Source organism: Ammospiza caudacuta, chromosome 21 (assembly GCF_027887145.1).
Source record: "Ammospiza caudacuta isolate bAmmCau1 chromosome 21, bAmmCau1.pri, whole genome shotgun sequence".
NCBI classification, from domain to species: Eukaryota; Metazoa; Chordata; class Aves; order Passeriformes; family Passerellidae; genus Ammospiza; species Ammospiza caudacuta.
Genome location: NC_080613.1, coordinates 11378814 through 11396322, shown reverse-complemented (window position 1 = coordinate 11396322; position 17509 = coordinate 11378814). Strand labels below are relative to the sequence as shown.

Here is a 17509-nt window from a genome sequence, read left to right as displayed (position 1 = left end):
TCACTATGCAAATGCATCACATTATTCACTTGTGACCTTATTGAAAACAGCCTCAATATACATCTGGGCTCCTCAGGGCTGTCACGAAGTTCTTGTGATGATTAAAAGCAGGAACGCAACCACAGCTGTTAATCATTGTAGATGAGAGGTTCTTGGAACTTTTCTGTATCTCAGGATGTTCCCACATCCCACTGAACCCATCTAAGGGCTAAGCCCTAGGGAGGGGGCAGGATGGGGTTGAGCCTGGGGTCAAGGACCTTGCCCGGAGGGGTAGATGGGGCCGATCCCAAGGACACGGGCTGTGCCCAGGGATGAGGGACAAGATTGGGCTGAGCCCTCTCGGTAACGGTGATGCTCGAGGGACAAAGCCGATTCTAGGGCCGGGGCGGTGCCTGAGGGGCCGGGCTGGGGCTGATCCTGGGCATAAGAACCGTGCCTGGGGGAGGCAGATCGGTCTGCTCGCGGGGCGGAGGGGGCAGGAAGATCTGAGTGCGGGTCCGGGGCAGCCGCAGGACTCGCAGCCCGGGCCGCCCCGGCAGTGCCACGGAGCCCGGTGTCCCGCCCGGGTGGGCCGGGGCGGCGGTGACTCAGCCGGGAGAGGCGGGCGAGGAGGAGGCGGGGGAGGAGGAGCGGCAGGAGCCGCCGCCGCCGCTGCCGAGCCGCTCACCTGCCCGGCTCCGCCATGGCCCGCCGCCTGGCCGCCCTGCTCCTGCTTCTGGCCCTCGGCTGCCTGCTGGGCGTCCTCCTCCTCCTCCTCGGCTCTGGGGACACACGGGGCCCGCCGGGCTTCAAGGTGAGCGGGGCGGCGCGGAGGGCGGCGGGCACCGGGAGGTGCTGGGCTGCCGGGGGCTGGGGCAGCCGCCGTGGGCACGTCGGTGTGCGGCATTCTCGGTGTGCAGGAATACTGCTGGGGGAGAGACGCCGGCATCCGAGGATCCCCAGCGTCACGGGAGGCGCCAGGGCTGAGGGATCTCTCCTGGGCGGGGAGGGTCGCAGGGAGCAGCCCCCGCCGGGTGCGCAGGGACGGAGCTGCCCCAGTAGCGAGACCCGCTGCGTGGCATCTCCGCTGCGGCACCCGCCGGCTGCGGGACCCTCGGCCGTCCATCCGTTGTGCCTTGGGACGTGCGCTTTGGGAGGGGAATCCGTTGGACACACTGAAAGATAGCGGCCCCCCAGGTCAGAGCAGCCGAGTCAGCATCTGCCGCCGCTCTGTCTGGGCCAGGGCTTCCTTGCGCACCCCAGCATCTCCCCGGGCTCCACTGCATTGCCTGAGCCAGTGCTGCTGGGTGACAAATGCACTTTCCTTTGAATACAAGCTGCTTTCCCCCCCCTTTTTTGTCGTAAATTCGGATGATAAAAGACATTCCTGAACAATTTATTTTTGGCCAAGCACTCCTTTTGTAGGACAAGTCTTTTGTTTTAAAATAGTCCCAGGCTCTTGTCCTGAAAAGTATTTCATCTAAAACCCCTTTTTTCTCATCCCAAGCAACTTACTTGGAAACTTTCTGAGCCAGCCTGCATGCCAGATGTGCTGCTGCCTTCTCTCTGGGTTTGTCAGATGTAATGAAGACAAGCAGGCTTAGCCAAGATGACCCTTTTTGCTCTTAGTATAACTACTAATTTTTAACTCCCTCTCTGTGACACCTGTTTTGTCCACCTATTACCACATGCTGGGCCATCTTGGGCAGTGCGCTGAGCTGGTTTCAAAGTGGATTTTATCTTTTGGAACATGAAGGAATTAGATCGGTACCAAGACCCCCATATGTAGCACTTTCTTCTCCCTGGTTCCAAGATGGACCTTTGGTTTTAAACCAAATTAATTCCCAGAAACTTTTTTTCTTGTGCCTTTTGGATGCTTTTTCTCCCTCTGAATGCTAGCACCTTCTAGTCTGCAGGCACTGCTGCAGTTTGGGACCAAGCATTCCTGAACACCCACCTGGGTCCTGACCCTGCTCTGCACAAGGCCTGGCCCAGGGACTCAGTGCTCCTGGATATGCCAAGAGCAATGAGGTCCAGCATGGTGTGTGCTTCGGTCTCCAGCAGTGCCTGTTCCCATGAGGCTGGCACCAGGAAGGTGTTGAGGACTTGCTTTCACACGAAGTCCAGTGCTGTTGTGACAATGCAGTACTTTGTGTTATTTTAACTCAGCCCAAAAGATGCCCATGTGGTTTAGAGGTCAGTCCTGCTATGGGAGACCCTGGGCACATCTTCTGATGGCCTGGACAAGATGTGGTCCTTGCTGAGTCAGTCCACGTTAGCTGCTGGATAGTGCTGTTCATTGCTGAACAGCTCCACATTTTCCCTTTCCAGCTCCTTTGCATGGAATATAGCCCTAAAACCACCCTGGATTCATTATCTTGCTGCTGAGGGACTGATCCTCCCCTCATGGGTCTGCAGTGGAGGTTATGGCCTGACTGCCCTGAGCTGTGTCCTGCTCTTGACAGCCCTTTTCTTTCTTCTTTTGGCAAAGTATCTCTGGCAATTTCTACGTCCTGAGGCTGCTGTGGCTACTGCAGCAGGAAGGAAACCTGCCACATCTCACTGCAAACCTGAGTGCTGCATGACCTCACCACCCTTCAGAAAGGCAGAACGGTGGGAGGCCAGGGATGAGCCCCTCATGCGACATGGGACAGCCTGGAGGGCCTGTGGGATGGGGGCTGAAGTCCTGGGCATGGCCATGGAGCACAGTGCCAGGCAGCAGCACATGGGGCATTCTCAGTGTCCCCATCTGCGTCCTCCTCTGGGCAGAGCCATACACTGATCAGGAGCCCCAAGCACTACTCATGCACGGCCTTTGGGAACATGACTGTCTTCTGTGCCCCCTCTGCAGGGGCTTCAGGACTGAGCAGCCCTGAATGGGGCTGGCCTGAGTGATGTTGCATTGGGGCAGAGCCCTTGGGACCATAAGTGACCTAGGAGGCAGCAGAGATAGGGCTGGCATTGGAAAACTGTCCCAGTGTGGAGCCACAATGGAGACCCCTCTGTGCCCCCTCTGCCTGCAGCATCACCAGGGTCCCTGTGCTACCAGGAGATGCTGGTGGTGGGGACTGTCTCTCATGCATGAGGCCCTGCCAAAGCCCTGGGTGCCAGTAGGCAAACATGGCAAGGCAGATGAGAGGGGTGATGGGAGCCAGGTGCTGGTGTGGGAGTGCGCCAGGGCACCCCTGTGTCTCCCCAGCCCTCATTTGCAGTGTACTTGTTAGCAGGCACAGGGCAGCTCAGCTGGCAGAGCTGAGGGCCGCACTTACACTTCAAATCACTTTCGGGGTGGACTTTTATCCTCCCTCCTGGGGCTTCCCACCTGTAGGGCCCCTGGAGCCTACCTGCCCATGTCCATGGCTCAGCCGTGACTCAGACCCACACAGCAGCACTCTCTGCTCTGGGGAATGCAGTGGCTCCGATGCCCATGCCCAGGCTCTAGGCAGGGACAGAAGCTAAGACAGGGACAGGATCTGGGGCTAGGGGCTGGCACCATTGCACACCACTGTAGGTTATCCCATTCAGGATTTCTGTGTGAATGCTGGAGGCATGAGGTACCCTTGAGACTGGAGGAGATGACATTTCTTCATCACTGGGAACATACTAGGCTGCCCATGTCTGCCTCGGTGCCTTCGTGGACCATGCGCACGATTCTCACCACTGCTTACCACTCCCAGGCAAGGATGTCTTCTCCACAGGGACAAGCTGGGGTGCCAAATCCCGGGCCCTCAGGAGGGGCTGGCACGAGGCTGCGGTGACTCCTCTCCTGCTGGGGTGGCTGTGGGGTGAGCTGTGGTAGCAGTTCACCAGGCACTCTCTGCAGAGGCAGCACCATCGTGTTGCAGCACCTCACCTCAGCCAGGCCAAGCGCTGCTGCTGCCACTGCCAAGGCTGGGGGACCCATGGGATGCGCCTCACCCACCACTCCACACCTGGTGGTAATGCACTGGGGGTCCAAGAGGAGATACCCCAAACCCCGACTCACAGGTGTTGGCAGCAAAGGGCACTAGGATGTGCCTACATGTGCAGCCAGTTCTGCATCCTGCCCCAGCTGTCACCCCAACATGTCATGTCTGCGCGGGGCTTACTCTGGGTGTAGGCTCCGTGCTGCCTCTCATTGCCTGCACTTCCCTGGGCACACAATACGGTATGTGTGCCCACGCACACCTATGCACACACCCCTCCTAAATGCATGTGTGCACAGACACGTGCACCCATGTGCACACACACTGGCACACCTATGTGCATGCACACCTCACCCGTGCACACCCACATGTAAGCATCCACACCTAAAGTTGCACACACCTTTGTATGCCCATGCACCCACACACAAACATGCACACTCCTGCAACATGTAGACCACATGCACACATATATGCCTGCACATGTGCACATACATTTGTGCATCTCTTTACATGTGCAACTCCACCCCAGGTATGTACCCCCATGAATACATCCTGGTACCAGCTCTCCATGGGGTGGGAAGTGGGGCACAGCCAAGTCAGCCCTGCTGAATGCAGGAAGAAACCCTGGGAAACAGCCTTCCTCCTGTCACGGGTGGTGGGTCTCCTGCTCACCCTAGAGCCAGCCATGTGGCCATGTCCCTTCCTGCCATGGGGTGAGTCTGGCATCCCCAGCATACCCCTCCCAGGCTGACCCCACTCCTGGTGGATGGCACCAGGTATCCCTGGCACTGCAGGTCATCCTTATTGTTTCATACTACAGCATCTTTCAGCCCTTGCCATCCTGTAGATATCCCTCTCTCTAACCTTGTCCCTCTCTGTGGACTTCAGCCCCTCCATGGCATCTCCACACTGGAGAGTACTCCTAGGGTCTTGGCTGTGCTCAGACCCAAGTTTGGGGATGACCTACGGATGCTTTCCTGATGCGGACAGCCTTGTCAACCTGCTCCTGCTAGTGTCACTCCAGGTGATATCTGGGGTAATGCAGTGCCTTGCGAGCAAATCAGAGACATCTGCATGGTGACTACAGAGGGCGTGGACACATGTGCCACTGAGGTGGACAGAGGGGGTCCCCTAGGGCTGGACCCTCCTCAGACTCTCCTGTGCTTTGTCAGTGACTGCTCCTCTGGGGACATAGGGGTGACAGGATCCCAGGGAGGCAAGGCAAGGCAGAGGTTGCTCTGCCAAGAACAGACTGGGATGTCACGTGCTGGGCAAAGAGGGTGTTGAGAGCCCTCTAAGCCTGCCCGGAACACTCACCCCAGCACCCAGCCCAGGAGGCTGGGGAGAGGTGTTGGACAGAGTTGTCAGCCTTTTTCCTCCTCTCTGCAGTGTTTGTCAGGAGCTGAAGCTACTCCACTGCTCCAGCCTGGCCACAGAGGGGGATTCTCTGCTGGCTTGTAGTTTTTGGCCCAGGGCATGAGCAAATCACTGGGTGAGTCTGGGAGGGTCACCTGTGTGAGATGGTCCTCTGAGGGAGCAGGAGGTACCACTGCTGCAGGGCCATGGGTTCATGGTGTAATTGAGGCTACCCATAAGTGGGGACCTCGGGTGTCCTTGACACTTCTGTTGCCTGTGCTGGTGAAAACCAGGTGATAGGGAGAGGGGTAGCATGGGGCACTCATGGCAGGCAGGGCTGGGGTGGCTTCCGGGCAGGGAGAAGAGCTGCCTACTCCAGCCCTTGGCTGTATTGAATCTGGGTAGGGCAGGAGCAGACAGAGACTCATAGGAGGTTTAAGCCTTAGAGGGATTCACCCCAGAGATGCTCAGCTGGGGTGGTTCTGGGTCCTGCCCTGCTTTCCCCCCAAACTCACAGCCCTGAGGGGGCACAGTGGGGGCCAGCATGGGCAACCTCAAGACCATGGGCAGCAGGGGTCAGGCAGAGGGCTACACCCAGGGGTGCTGCAGGCAGCATGTATGGTGTCCCCTCCCTAGGAGCTGGGTAACCTTGTTTGGCAGGAGGAGCAGGGTTATTTATAGCCAGAGAATAGCCAAGCCATACAAGGGCAGGAGGGATGAGGGGCCTGGCTGCCCTTCTTTGGCCAAGAGCATCCCAAGGAGCCATTTCAGGTGTCTCTCCCCACCACCAGTCCCAGGGACTGGCTAGCATGGCTCAGCAGGCAGCCAGGAGTGATGGTAACCTGCAGTGGGGGAAGAGCCCCTGAGCTGCACTCAACGGGGTCCCCTTACCCAAAAAGCTAGAGTCCCTGTGCTGTTCCAAATAGCATTCCAGAACGGCCAGTATCCCACTCCCAGTCACGTGCCAAGGAGTGCCCTCTTTGGGCAGGTGTGGGCCCAGCAATGCCAGGCTGGGCTGGGCAAAGCCTGCCTCTGCCAGATGGTACTGCAGAGCTGCTGGGCACTGACAGGGTAGGAGTGTGGGCTGAGGGTCGGAGTGTGGACGGGTTGTGCACTGAGCCCCAGTGCCTTCCCTTGGTAAGGGCTGGAGCACCCAGGGGACCTTCAGCCTCCAGGCCTGACCCACTGCCTTCCCCCTGCAGTACGGCATCGTGCTGGACGCTGGGTCCTCCCACACCGCCATGTTCATCTACAAGTGGCCTGCAGACAAGGAGAATGACACCGGGGTGGTCAGCGAGCACAGCATGTGTGATGTGGAGGGTAAGAGCTTGCCAGGTCCGCGGCTGGTGGCGGTGTCTGTTGCATCCCTGTGGCAGGGCAGCATGGTGTGAGTGCCCCTGCCATGCCCAGCTGCCTCCCTCCCTCTGTATTCAGCAGTGTAGTGACATGTTCTAAAGTATTCCGCTCTATTCCTAAAATGTCTCCCAACCCCCCCAAGGCTTGCAGCTGTGCGTGCTTTGGTTTGTCTTTTCCAGGTACTGAACCACCAGGGAGCAATCCAGCTCCCTGCCTAGCCCATTGAGGAGCCAGGGTTGGTCTTTCACTCTCTATTTATCGACCTTTCCCAGACTGTCAGCCAGTAGAGGACGCAGCGTGGGCAGAGAGATGTGGCTGGACCCTGGATGGCTCCACGCCTACAGAAAACTGCCTTTTGGACAGCCTGGAAGGGGCAAAGCTGCTCACCAGGCATTTTCCCACTGAGCACCATCCCATCCCCTCACCAGCAGGGAGCAATGCTTTTTCCTCTTCACAGGTCCTGGCATCTCCAGCTACAGCTCAAACCCTCTGGCGGCTGGGACAAGCTTGGAGCACTGCCTGAGCCAAGCCCTGAGAGATGTGCCCAAGGAGAAGCATGCAGGCACCCCACTTTACCTGGGTGCCACGGCTGGCATGCGTCTGCTCAAGTGAGTGCTCAGGGGTGCCCTGTTGTGCCACTCTAAATGCCAGCTTGCTACACACAGCAGGGGTGGAGGTGGTGAAGGATGGCTGAAGTGTTGCCCTTTTGCTGGGCAAAGCTCTTGACCACCCACCTGCCCAGTGCTGTGTCCCTTGCAGAAGTGGTCCTGCCTTTCAGAGCAGGATACACTCTACAGGGCACAGCCAGCACAGTGCTAGTGGGGGCTGGTGGAGGGCCAGCACCAGGATAACCCACCCAGACTTTTTGGATGCTAGGAGGAAAATCCCTTGCACCCACTGCCAGCCTGATGGGACACAGTGAGAATAAACACCCCTCAAAAAGCACACGGGGGAGCAGTCGTGCTCCCCTCACTCAGCCCAGGCAGGATGGATTCCATTGTCCCAGCAGTGAGGAGCACACTTCATTCCTGCTACCTGCCTCCTTCAGCAGAGACAAGGGGAATTAGCTAGTGGTTTTTTGGGACATGCCTATGAGTACCCAGGCAATGGCTCACCTCTCCTCCTGGGCCCTGCTATGGCAGTGCTAGCCTTCAAGGGCCGTTGGGACAGGGAGGGCTCTGCAGCACTGTGGCACAGGTCTGTCACTCCGCCCTCTCACTTGGCCCACAGCATTGCAGACCCACAGGCGTCGGACGCTGTCCTCAGAGCTGTAGCAGCCACACTGAAGACATACCCCTTTGATTTCCGGGGAGCAAAGATCCTGTCAGGGGAAGAGGAAGGGGTCTTCGGCTGGGTCACTGCCAACTATCTCCTGGAGAACTTCATCAAGGTGAGCTGAGGATAGTGAAATCCAGTGGGATGGCTGTGGTGGCTGGGCAGCTCCTCATACGCTTATGCCTGCTCTTGTCCTCCTTGGCTCAGCGTGGATGGCTCGGAGAATGGATCCAGCCTCAGAAGAAGACCCTGGGGGCCATGGACTTTGGAGGTGCTTCCACACAGATCACCTTTGAAACCAGGGACACGATTGAAAACCCCAGAAATGAGGTGATGCTGAAACTGTATGGCCAGGCATACAAAGTGTACACACACAGCTTCCTCTGCTATGGGAGGGACCAGGTCCTCAAGAGGCTGCTCTCCAAGTTCCTCCAGGTACAGTGTGTGCTTGATGTGGATGCTGGCTGTCATGACCCCACAGCTGCCCCCTCACCTCGGTGTTTACACTGTCCCTCAGCCCTGGACCAGCTGCACACCTTTACCAGCCAACTTGGGTTTTGACCCCAACCCTTTCCTGTGTTCCCAGGGCTTTCTCCCACTACCTGCACTAGATGATAGAGCTCTTGGCTAGAACCAAGACACCGCAAGCCATTTTGAGACACTTTTGTCAACTGCTCTGTGTCTGGCTGCTCAAGCTCTGGGGAAGCTGTGCTATGCACAGCTCATGCACCCCCTGTGTCCCTCCTCTGGCAGGCTGAGCGCTACCAAGAAACTGTCTCCCATTCCTGCTGGCCTATGGGCTACAACAAGAGCCTGTTGCTGAGCAGCATCTATGACAGTCCCTGCACGGAGAAGGAGAGACCAAGCCTTGCCCTCAACACCACCATTACCTTGGTCGGCACTGGGAATGGGAACCTCTGCACTCTGCATGTCAGCAAGCTCTTTGACTTCACCAACTGCTCCTTCTCCCACTGCTCCTTTGATGGTGTTTTCCAGCCGAAGGTTTCAGGAAGCTTCATTGTAAGTCCCCTAAGAGGAGGGTGGTGACTCGGCTGGGGGCCGGGCAGCTCCCCAGCATCATGTGGCAGCAAAATCAGACCTCCAGCTCTGCAACAGCAGTTGTTGGTGCCCACCACATTGCCCAGAGTGTCTGCTCATGATCAGAGTTTACTCCGAGCCTGTCTCACAGCTGCTCCTTTCCCTCCATCAGGCCTTCTCTGCCTTCTTCTACACCGTGGATTTCATACAGACTGTGATGGGAAGACCCGTGCACCTGCCCAGCGACCTGAAGGATGCTGCAGAGACCATCTGTGCCACCAGCTGGAGTGAGGTGGGCTCCCTGGGCATCATGGGAAGAAGGGGGCTGCTTCATGTGGGGTATCACCCAGGCTTTGAGAAAAGCCCTTGGAGGTCACGGGGTTTCCTGGCACCAGTGGAGTAGGGGGAAGGCAATTCATGGCTCCAACATGGAACTGGGAGAGGGCTCAGATGGGTAGGGGTAGCCTTGGCCTCACAGATGTAACCACCCTGAGCTTCAGGCCACAGACACAAGCCTGGCCATTGCTGGCTTTACCTCTCTTCTCTTTCCCTCTGTGCGTCCCACCCAGCTGCTCCTGAAAGCCCCAAAGCTGGAGAAGAGGCTGCCAGATTACTGTGCCATCAGCACATTTGTGTATTTGCTCACCACCAAAGGCTACAGCTTCAACAACTACTCCTTCCCCAACATTGCCTTCCAGAAGAAGGTGGGTAGCACCAAAATCCATCCCCATCCCATGGCATCTCTTTGGAGTTAGGCCAAAGAACCCTGCAGAAGAGATGATCCCTCATGGAAAAAGAGCAAGGCAGAATAAAGGAATATCTCAGTGAACAGGGGCAGGATGGAACTCTCAGGTTTTGGAGGGATCTCCTAGGGGATGGAAACAAATGAGCTGAACTGGCTATTGGGGTGGTCATGGGATCACATCCTTCAGCCCTTCCTTGGCTCTCAAGACACCAGCCATCCCAAACAATGGTTTGCTGAGGCTTTTTGGGAAGTTACCTCAGGGCAGGAGGTACTTTTGTCTGCACATGCTATGGGATGTGCAAGGAGATCAGGACTGGTCTGAGCATACAAGGTTTTACTCCCAGGGGATGAGCCCAGTTCTGCACAAGATGGTCACTGCTCTGTCCCTGGGCTGGCTGGACCTGTGAGCAAGCAGAGGCTCAAGGGGGCTGCAGCTTCCCCCACACTCTGCTCCCTTGGGCTGATACTGAAGCTGTCCCAGAAGGGTCTGGAACACAAATTTTATGAGGAGCAGCTGAAAGAGCTGGGGGAACTCAGCCTGGAGAAAAGGAAGCTCAAGAGGGCCCTTCTCACTCTCTATAACACCCTGACAGGAGGTTGTAGCCAGGAGAGGGTTGGTCATTTCTCACAGGTTGACATGTCACAGGACAAGGAAATGGCCTCAAATTGTGCCAGGGGAAGTTTCAGTTATATTTCAGGAAAAATTGCTTCATGTAAAGTGTGGTCAGGCATTGGAACAGGCTACCCACAGATGGGGTAGTTACCATCCCTGGAGTGATTTAGAACATGTGCGGATGTGGCACTTGGGGGACATGGTTTAGTGGTGGCCTTGGCAGTGCTGCTGTTACTGGTTGGACTCCATGATCTTAGTTGTCTTTTCCAACTTCAGTGATTCCATGATTCTATGGTCTCCTGAGGCCCATGCAGCTGGGCTGGCTGGATGGTGACCATGCCATGCTGTTTCCACAGGCAGGAGAAACCTCTATTGGCTGGGCCCTGGGCTACATGCTGAACCTCACCAACATGATCCCAGCAGAGAAGCCCTCCTCCCACAAGAGCATGCTGTATAATTACTGGGTCATCCTCATCCTGCTCTTCGTGGCCACCACCCTGACATCCCTGGTGACTGCTATCTGCCTGCTCCGGCACAGCAAGTCCAGCATAATCTGATGGCAGGGACAGGGCAGGCCGTATCTGCAGGACCAGCACCATCCTACCTGCTGGAGGCTCCATGCTCTGAATGCTTGGGATGTGGCAAGTGCTCAATGTCCTCCTCCAAAACCTGACACCATCCCAGAAGATTAGCTGTGTCTTTTCGCCTTCCCTTTGCCCTCTAGCTGCGGGAAAGGAAGAAGAGGAACACTGGCCCTGTGGGAGAAGGGCTTAAATGTTTCCCTGCACTACTCAGGGATGGACCCTGGAGCAGGCTTGGAAATGGGACATTCAGAGCTAGGGCATCTTTCTGCCACCAGCGCTGAGCTGAACTGAGCCAATGAGCCGAAGCAACAAGAGGATTAATTTACATGTGTATGTGTATGAATGGGGAACATTACTTACACTAGTCCTTACAGCCAACCGCGAACCTTGCTAGCCTGTCCCTGGAGCATCAGCCCTGCCTCCTGGGGAGCTCTGGGCATCACCTGAAGCTCACGTCTTTCTGCCTGATGTACAAACCCCAGTGACCTTCCTGAAGGTAAGGTCTTTTCCTTGGCCATTGGACTCAGCTTTGGGTAAGGACTTAGCAACAACCACATGTGGGAAGATGGCAGCTTACAGGTCCCACTTCAACAACCAGACATAATGCCTTCACTACCCCCATGGTTCCTATGCTAGACTTGTCTTTGCCACATTCAAAGACTCCTGCACACCCCGGTTCCTGCTGCTCTGTGGTACATGGCCATGCTGGCACAGAGCCAACAGGCTCCCACACTGTGGGGCTTTGCTCTGCACTGAGATTTGAGCCTGGCATCACCCCACACCAGGCAGCTAGGAGGATGCACCTTCTTTTCCAATTGAGTAAGAACAGGGATGTGTAAACATGAAGAAGGTTTGGTTTTGCTTGGTTTTTTAAAATAATCTGAAATAAACCTTTGTAACCACTACAATGGCTTAGTGGCTTGTGATCAGCAACAGGCATTCAGCCTGGCTGTCCCATGGGGGCAGAAGCCCTCAGCCACATCCACAGGCCAGGCTCTGCCCAAAGGTCTCAACCCTTGCAGCCTGTCCAGTGCTGAGACACCATCACAGCTCTGTGGGCTCTACCAGCCTGGAGATAACCTCAAATAGACCAAGGTGGGCTGGAAACCTGACACCAGACCCAGACCCACCTGGAGGTGGAGGAGCTCCAGCCAGCCAGTCACCAAGCTCATGCTTCCCCAATGCTGGAGGTACAGTCACCCCAAGGCCAAAGCAGGCAGCTCAAGCTGTCCCTCACTGCCACAGCCCCCAGCAAAACAACCTGCCAGCAGCCTCCACTGCCAGGGCCCAGCTCTGGTGCTCAAGGGCACCAGCAAAGTAGCTCACTGGCAGCTCAGACACCAGGACACACACTGCAGTGCTCAGCAGCTGCATGGGACTGGTCCAAGCTCTCCAATCCTTTTGAAAGCCTTCCCCTGCCCTGCCCTTTCCACGAACACTAGAGAAGAATAGCTGCGGGGAGCTGCAGTTTCTCACTGCCCTCTTTGCTCCTGTTGGCAGTGCCAACTCTGCTCCATGGGTTTGCTTGCTTCCCAACACCCTTCCCTGCTCCAGCTGAACTCCTGGAATACCATGCTTGACTTAACACACCTGTTCCCTGCAGCACTTTGCTTTCAGCTCTTCCACTGGCTGCTCCCCATCTCTCTGCACAGGGCAAACCTGATTCCAGTTCAGAGGATGCTGTGAACCTCCAAGCACAGCTTCCCCCACAAGCTCATCTCCTCAGCACAGGGACTCCCTCCTGTGGTGATGTTCAGGGCCTGTCTATGTATGTCATATGGAGAAGGCACTTCTGGTTCCTGAAGCTGAAACACTGCTCTAAGAACCTGGGCAGCTCCCAGAATTCAGGCTGAGTTTCCTCTTCTAAGAAACTCAGCTGCGGCTGAATCAGAGCTGGACGTCCACCAAGAGCAGACAATTGACCTAGTCAAGACTCGGAGTCTGACATGGAAAAACCCCACATGCTCCACTGTGTGCACGGGATTTGAGACAGTACCATTACCTTGTAGTTATGGATCCGGATGGGCAATCTGGGACTAGCCAGTGACAGGTGAGCACTGCAGAGAGGGGCTTTGGGCACATGGTCAGCTCTGTTGCAGGGGAAGGGGACACCCCAGAGGCCACCCAGCTGTGGGACTCAGCTCTGGCCTGTTCAGGTAGGTATGAAAAGCCTTGCTGCTATGGTGGAAGGGACATGGGGACTGGCTGGGCTCAGGAAACAGGTGACACAGCAACAGCTCTACCCTCACAACTTAGACCAGACCAGTCTGCACCTGCAGTCTCAGAGCAATCCAAGTACTGGCTGTGACTGCCATCACCACAGAGGGACCAGAGCTCTCTGCTCCAACATTCACTGCAGAGGTTGCCTCAGGTTGACATTCGCCACCTGCTCTGCCCTTCACCTCATCCACAACAAGTGCATTCAGCTCTCAACTTTTATTGTACCCCAAGTGCAATGTGCAGAGGCCATGGGGCAGGCAGCAATCCCTGAGGTGCCTCCACCATGCTGTCTCTGGCAGGATCAAGTCCTCAGAGCTTTCCAGAAGTGTCACCAAGCCCACCGCCCTCACAGGCAGCATGGGCAGTGTCAGTTTGGGCAGACAGGAAGGGGTGAAGTGGGACATGGGCACGGCAGGCTATGCTCTGCTGGCTACTCCACCACGTCACCGTACCTGTTCCTCCTCACCAGTGTTGCAGCGCCGTTCCTTTCTTCTGCACTAGAGAGGTTTTCTGCAACAAGAAAGTACAAGTTCCCTGGACCTCCAACTACCCTGGTGGGTTTGCCAAACGTGGGCAAAGAACCACAGAGCCTTGGTGAGGCACGTAAAGCATCTTCAAGTTGGCCTAGCTTTGGAAGCTCAAGGTATGTATGGGAGAAATCAGCAAGCACCAATGAGAATTGTCCAGCAGTTGCTGTCTTGATGCCCCTCCAATTCTGCCCACCCTACTGGACAGCAAATCCCTCCACACCTCAGTTGCTCTCTCCATCCCTTACCTTCTCCTTCCTCTTCCAGCAAATGAGCCATTTGTGCTGGCTTTTGTGAATACCCAAAGCAGGCAGGGCAGAAGGCAGCAGCAAGTGCACCCAGCCCACATCACCAGCCCTGCTCAGGAAGCCACTGTGCCAGGTGCACAGAGGGACAGGGGAGACATGAAACTAGGTAAGGAGCTCCACCTGCCATGGGTGCTCCTGCTCCCACCCCTTGGCTGCAGGGTGCCAGTGTGGGACTTATATAATGAGATTTTGGCAATGACACGGTCACCAGCTAAACTACAAGACAGCAAAGTAATTATTGCAGCAGGGAAGAACCAGGCACAACAAGCTCAGGCAAAGCAGTAGGAAGATATGACTGTACCTGCGGGTTGAGACAATCCACCAGTCACGGCGAACTCTTGTGGGGACTTGCCTGTCTCCAGATAAATCCAGAAGTTGGAGCATTTCTGCGTCTCAGCTCTGGTTACCACGTAACTTCCGAGGGACCCTGCAGCTGGGGCAGCCGAGGTGCTCCTGGGAGTGCCAGCAGCACCTGCTGCCCCGAACCCTCCTGAGCCCTGGGGACCGGGGCACTGGGAGGTGGCTGGAGCCAGAGACGAGCCCCCATAACAGTGGCAAACACCACTCTGTACCGCTCGGGCTGGGTGCTTACCCGCAGCCAACAGGAGGCTCCACTGCAGGCTGTACGGCAGCTTCTGCCGCGCCATCTTCTGCACCGCGAAGGCGGCCCCGCTGCCTGCCGAGACCGAGGCCGGGGTTACCGGACACGGCCGGAACGGGATCCCCACTGCCCCCGCGGAGCGGCCAAGGACAGCCCGGGGGATGCCGGGGTGGCTGGACCGGCCCGTACCTGCCAAGAAGGTGCCGATGCCCTTCATGAAGGCGTGAGACTGGCAAGCCGCGTACTGCTGCAGCGCCTGCGGGGAGGCGTCAGCGCGAGGGCCGGAGGCCCACCCGACCCCCTCAGTCCCGACACCCCCCCCCCCCCCCGCACCCCCAGGCCCCCCAGCCCGTCCCCCGCGGGGCGCACCGGGTGCCTGGCGGCCACATCGTCCTCCACCCGCCGCACGCCCAGGTTCACCATGGCGAGGCTGCCGGGCCCGGCCCGGGGCAGAACCCGCCCCTGCCACCCGCCCCTTCCGCCGCGGCCATGGCGGAACCGGCGGGGCCCTTTCATGTGCTCCGAACCGGGACAGGCCGGTTCCTCTGCTACTGCGGACCCGACGGCGCCGTCTAGTGAGAGCTGGGGCGGGAGAAGGAGCAGGTGGGGGGCGGGCTGGGATCGAGCAGCCTTGGCCTGAGCTGCTTCCTCCTGCAGTGTGACCGACGCGATGGAGGTCTGGGCCGGGGAGCTCGGTGGCTGCCCGGCGCTCGGCTTTGTATGTACCGGGGGGAACAGGGGGAGGCGGGAGAGCCCGGGGCTGAGACCGGGGTGCCGGAGGGGCAGGGAGGGATCTGCACCCAGGCTGGGCCGTGTTGGACGCGCTCTCCTCCTCCTCTCCCTCTGCAGCGGTGCCCGCCGGAGGAGCACGGCGTGATGCTCAGGTGGGTGCCGCCGCCCTGGGACCTCCCTCGCTACGGGCACCCTCTCCCCCGGGCTCCCCCCACCCTAGGCCCACCTCGCCCGGAGCCCCTCTCTCTCCTGCTCCCCTTACTCTCGCTCCCCGCAGGGCCGCCCTGGATCACGGAGCCGCCGCGCTGAGCCTGGGCCCGGGTTCGGCCACGCTGCGGCTGCCGGAGGAGCCGCAGTGCCCGGCCCTGGCCCTTGCCCAGCTGCCCGCCGCCGAGGCGCGCAGCCAGCTGCAGGCACTGCTCTTCGGCATGGCCGGCTGCATCGAGAGCCTGGAGAGGCGCCTGGAAGGTGCGTGGTGGGTTTAGAAGAGGGGAGGGCTAGCAGCTCCTGCCACCTTCATGGGATCGTCACCCCCACCTAAAGTGCCCGAGGTGCCCCAGTTCAGCCTCAGCAGGAGAGGGCTTCAACCCAGGTGGTTTCTTCTCACCGGTCCCAGTAGATCGGCGGAAGAGCTGCTGCCCGTCACTTCCCTGTTGGGGCTAGGCCGGGAGGACACGGTGCTCTGTCTCTGTGTGGAAACACAGCCCTTGTTCTCATGGCCAGCACCACACTAGCATCCTGAATGTCAGGGTCGCCTTACAGATATTTTTGTCTGAGGGGTCTGGAAAGATTTTGGAGCAGCAGCAGTCTGGATGGAAGTGCTGAGAGGAGAATGGGGCTCAGTTTGGCTGTGGAGGGAGCTCACTGAGGGAGGCTTGAATTGCTGCATGCGGAATTAGGGGGCGTTGTCACAAGCTTCGGCTCTGGCTCCTGTCTCAGTAGCAGTGGAGACGTTAGCATCTTCCTGCAGCCCCGAGAAGAACGCTGCCCGGAGCCAGCAGCTCTTCCTGCCAGGTAGGCACTGCCAGGGGCACCTGCCCTGCTCCTGCAGTCTTTTGTCTTCTCCCTCCTGGAGGCTGCTGGTCCTGTATCCACGTGCTCTCCAGGACACTCTGAGTGCCCTCAGCTCTGGCTGCTGGCAGCCACCTGTTGTCCTGGTGCTCTTCCAGGCAGAGCAGGGGCAGGGCTTAGTGTGGTGGCTCTCAGGGTGTCTGGGATGCTCAGGTCAAAGGCTGGGCATTGCCAGCCTCAGAAGGAGGGCAGGCTTTCTTTTGCTTCCAGACTGGGGCTGTGTGGATCCATGGCTCCTTTTGGGAGAGGAGGCCAAGTCTGGCCCTTTCTTGCCCTCTGTGGCTGCTGGTCCTGCCAGGCTGGGCTCCCGGAGGCTCCCTCCAACCGTGGAGGGACCGGCAGGGCAGCCAGAGCTCCTGGGTAACCTGTAATCTGTGTCCTGCCTGTTCCTCACCGAGGCAGACCCCAGCCCCAGGAAGAGTAAGGCTTCTGGCTCAGCTTTGCCAGGCAAAAGGAAGGTACCGGGGGAGTCTCTCATTAACCCTGGTTTCAAAAGGTCAGTGCTGGGGCTGGATGCTGCTCGCTGGGCACCCTGTGGGCTCTGCTCCAAAGTTATGTGACAGCAGGGCTTGGGGCTTGTGACTGATGTTTCCTCCCTCTCCTTCCAGCAAGAAGGCACCATCTGGAGTGAATTTCGAGGACTCCTGATGGGTGCTGTCCTGTGCCCTGATGACAGCCCTATGGACCCCTGTGTCTGAGCGAGGAGGTGTCCCTGTTGTTCTGGACCTGCTGAGCTCCTCAACCCAGGGAGACAACAGAGGCAGCAGTACCTGGCAGCCAGCCCTCAGCTTTCCCCTTTGGGGGGAACAGATGGAGCAGAGGGGACACCAGCATGGTGGGTTTATCCCCTGCAGCTCTTCCCTGCTGGCAGGGACCAGCTCCTGACTTCACTTACCACAAACTGGTGGAGTTCGGATGGAGCTTTGATACCATGGAATGGAAAGATCACCTGTGCTTTGCTTCTTGCCAGTAAAGGTGTTTTTAGCCAGCTGCTCTCTCTGAGTGCGTCTGTCCATTCTGCCTCTCCCTTTTCAGGAAGCCTTGGGCCTGTTTCAGCTGAACCCAGATGTCTGAGCCTCAGAGAAGTTCCCTTCCCTGCCCGCTTTTTGCAAGTAGGCTGACAGGTGTGTGGTTAGGACTTGGTCAGCCCCTCTGGAGAGCTGGGAGGATGGGCTCTGCCTTGCTGGGCAGTGGCAGAG

The 17509-nt window shown here is 57.9% G+C and overlaps 3 protein-coding genes across 7 annotated transcripts; 2 read left to right on the top strand and 1 right to left on the bottom strand.

Annotated features, from left to right (window-relative positions):
* The first annotated feature begins 480 nt into the window (after positions 1 to 480).
* On the top strand, positions 481 to 11759 carry ENTPD2 (ectonucleoside triphosphate diphosphohydrolase 2). Its single transcript, XM_058818262.1, has 9 exons — positions 481 to 793; positions 6443 to 6560; positions 7054 to 7204; positions 7827 to 7986; positions 8079 to 8306; positions 8625 to 8891; positions 9082 to 9201; positions 9479 to 9613; positions 10624 to 11759. The coding sequence occupies exons 1-9, from the start codon at positions 683 to 685 to the stop codon at positions 10822 to 10824; spliced, it is 1491 nt and encodes a 496-aa protein (XP_058674245.1). The 5' UTR covers positions 481 to 682; the 3' UTR covers positions 10825 to 11759.
* Positions 11760 to 13270: 1511 nt separating this feature from the next.
* Positions 13271 to 15275, bottom strand: TMEM141 (transmembrane protein 141). Of its 4 annotated transcripts, none has more exons than XM_058818176.1 (5): positions 14877 to 15275; positions 14697 to 14763; positions 14499 to 14582; positions 14208 to 14381; positions 13271 to 13581 (listed from the first exon to the last, which is right to left on the bottom strand). In XM_058818176.1, the coding sequence occupies exons 1-5, from the start codon at positions 15021 to 15023 to the stop codon at positions 13502 to 13504; spliced, it is 552 nt and encodes a 183-aa protein (XP_058674159.1). In that variant the 5' UTR covers positions 15024 to 15275; the 3' UTR covers positions 13271 to 13501. The 4 variants fall into 4 exon arrangements, with proteins under 4 accessions (XP_058674159.1, XP_058674160.1, XP_058674162.1 ...); XM_058818177.1 differs by having other exon boundaries at positions 14208 to 14378; positions 14877 to 15274; XM_058818179.1 differs by having other exon boundaries at positions 14208 to 14333; positions 14877 to 15273.
* On the top strand, positions 15111 to 17258 carry PAXX (PAXX non-homologous end joining factor). 2 transcript variants are annotated; one of them, XM_058818180.1, is made up of 6 exons: positions 15111 to 15225; positions 15357 to 15391; positions 15517 to 15707; positions 16182 to 16253; positions 16713 to 16806; positions 16919 to 17258. In XM_058818180.1, the coding sequence occupies exons 1-6, from the start codon at positions 15178 to 15180 to the stop codon at positions 16956 to 16958; spliced, it is 480 nt and encodes a 159-aa protein (XP_058674163.1). In that variant the 5' UTR covers positions 15111 to 15177; the 3' UTR covers positions 16959 to 17258. The 2 variants fall into 2 exon arrangements, with proteins under 2 accessions (XP_058674163.1, XP_058674164.1); XM_058818181.1 differs by lacking the exon at positions 16182 to 16253.
* The last annotated feature ends 251 nt before the right edge of the window (positions 17259 to 17509 follow it).

Excerpts from the sequence above, each read along its gene's own strand:
- ENTPD2 (XM_058818262.1), top strand. The coding sequence starts at position 683 with ATGGCCCGCCGCCTGGCCGCCCTGCTCCTGCTTCTGGCCCTCGGCTGC. Across the intron at positions 7,987-8,078 it reads TCCTGGAGAACTTCATCAAG|CGTGGATGGCTCGGAGAATG; the intron begins GTGAGCTGAGGA and ends TCCTTGGCTCAG. Across the intron at positions 8,892-9,081 it reads AGGTTTCAGGAAGCTTCATT|GCCTTCTCTGCCTTCTTCTA; the intron begins GTAAGTCCCCTA and ends TCCCTCCATCAG.
- TMEM141 (XM_058818176.1), bottom strand. The coding sequence starts at position 15,023 with ATGAAAGGGCCCCGCCGGTTCCGCCATGGCCGCGGCGGAAGGGGCGGG. Across the intron at positions 14,382-14,498 it reads GAGCCTCCTGTTGGCTGCGG|CAGGTGCTGCTGGCACTCCC; the intron begins GTAAGCACCCAG and ends GGTTCGGGGCAG. Across the intron at positions 13,582-14,207 it reads TGGATTGTCTCAACCCGCAG|AAAACCTCTCTAGTGCAGAA; the intron begins GTACAGTCATAT and ends TTCTTGTTGCAG.
- PAXX (XM_058818180.1), top strand. The coding sequence starts at position 15,178 with ATGGAGGTCTGGGCCGGGGAGCTCGGTGGCTGCCCGGCGCTCGGCTTT. Across the intron at positions 15,392-15,516 it reads GAGCACGGCGTGATGCTCAG|GGCCGCCCTGGATCACGGAG; the intron begins GTGGGTGCCGCC and ends CGCTCCCCGCAG. Across the intron at positions 15,708-16,181 it reads CCTGGAGAGGCGCCTGGAAG|CAGTGGAGACGTTAGCATCT; the intron begins GTGCGTGGTGGG and ends CTGTCTCAGTAG.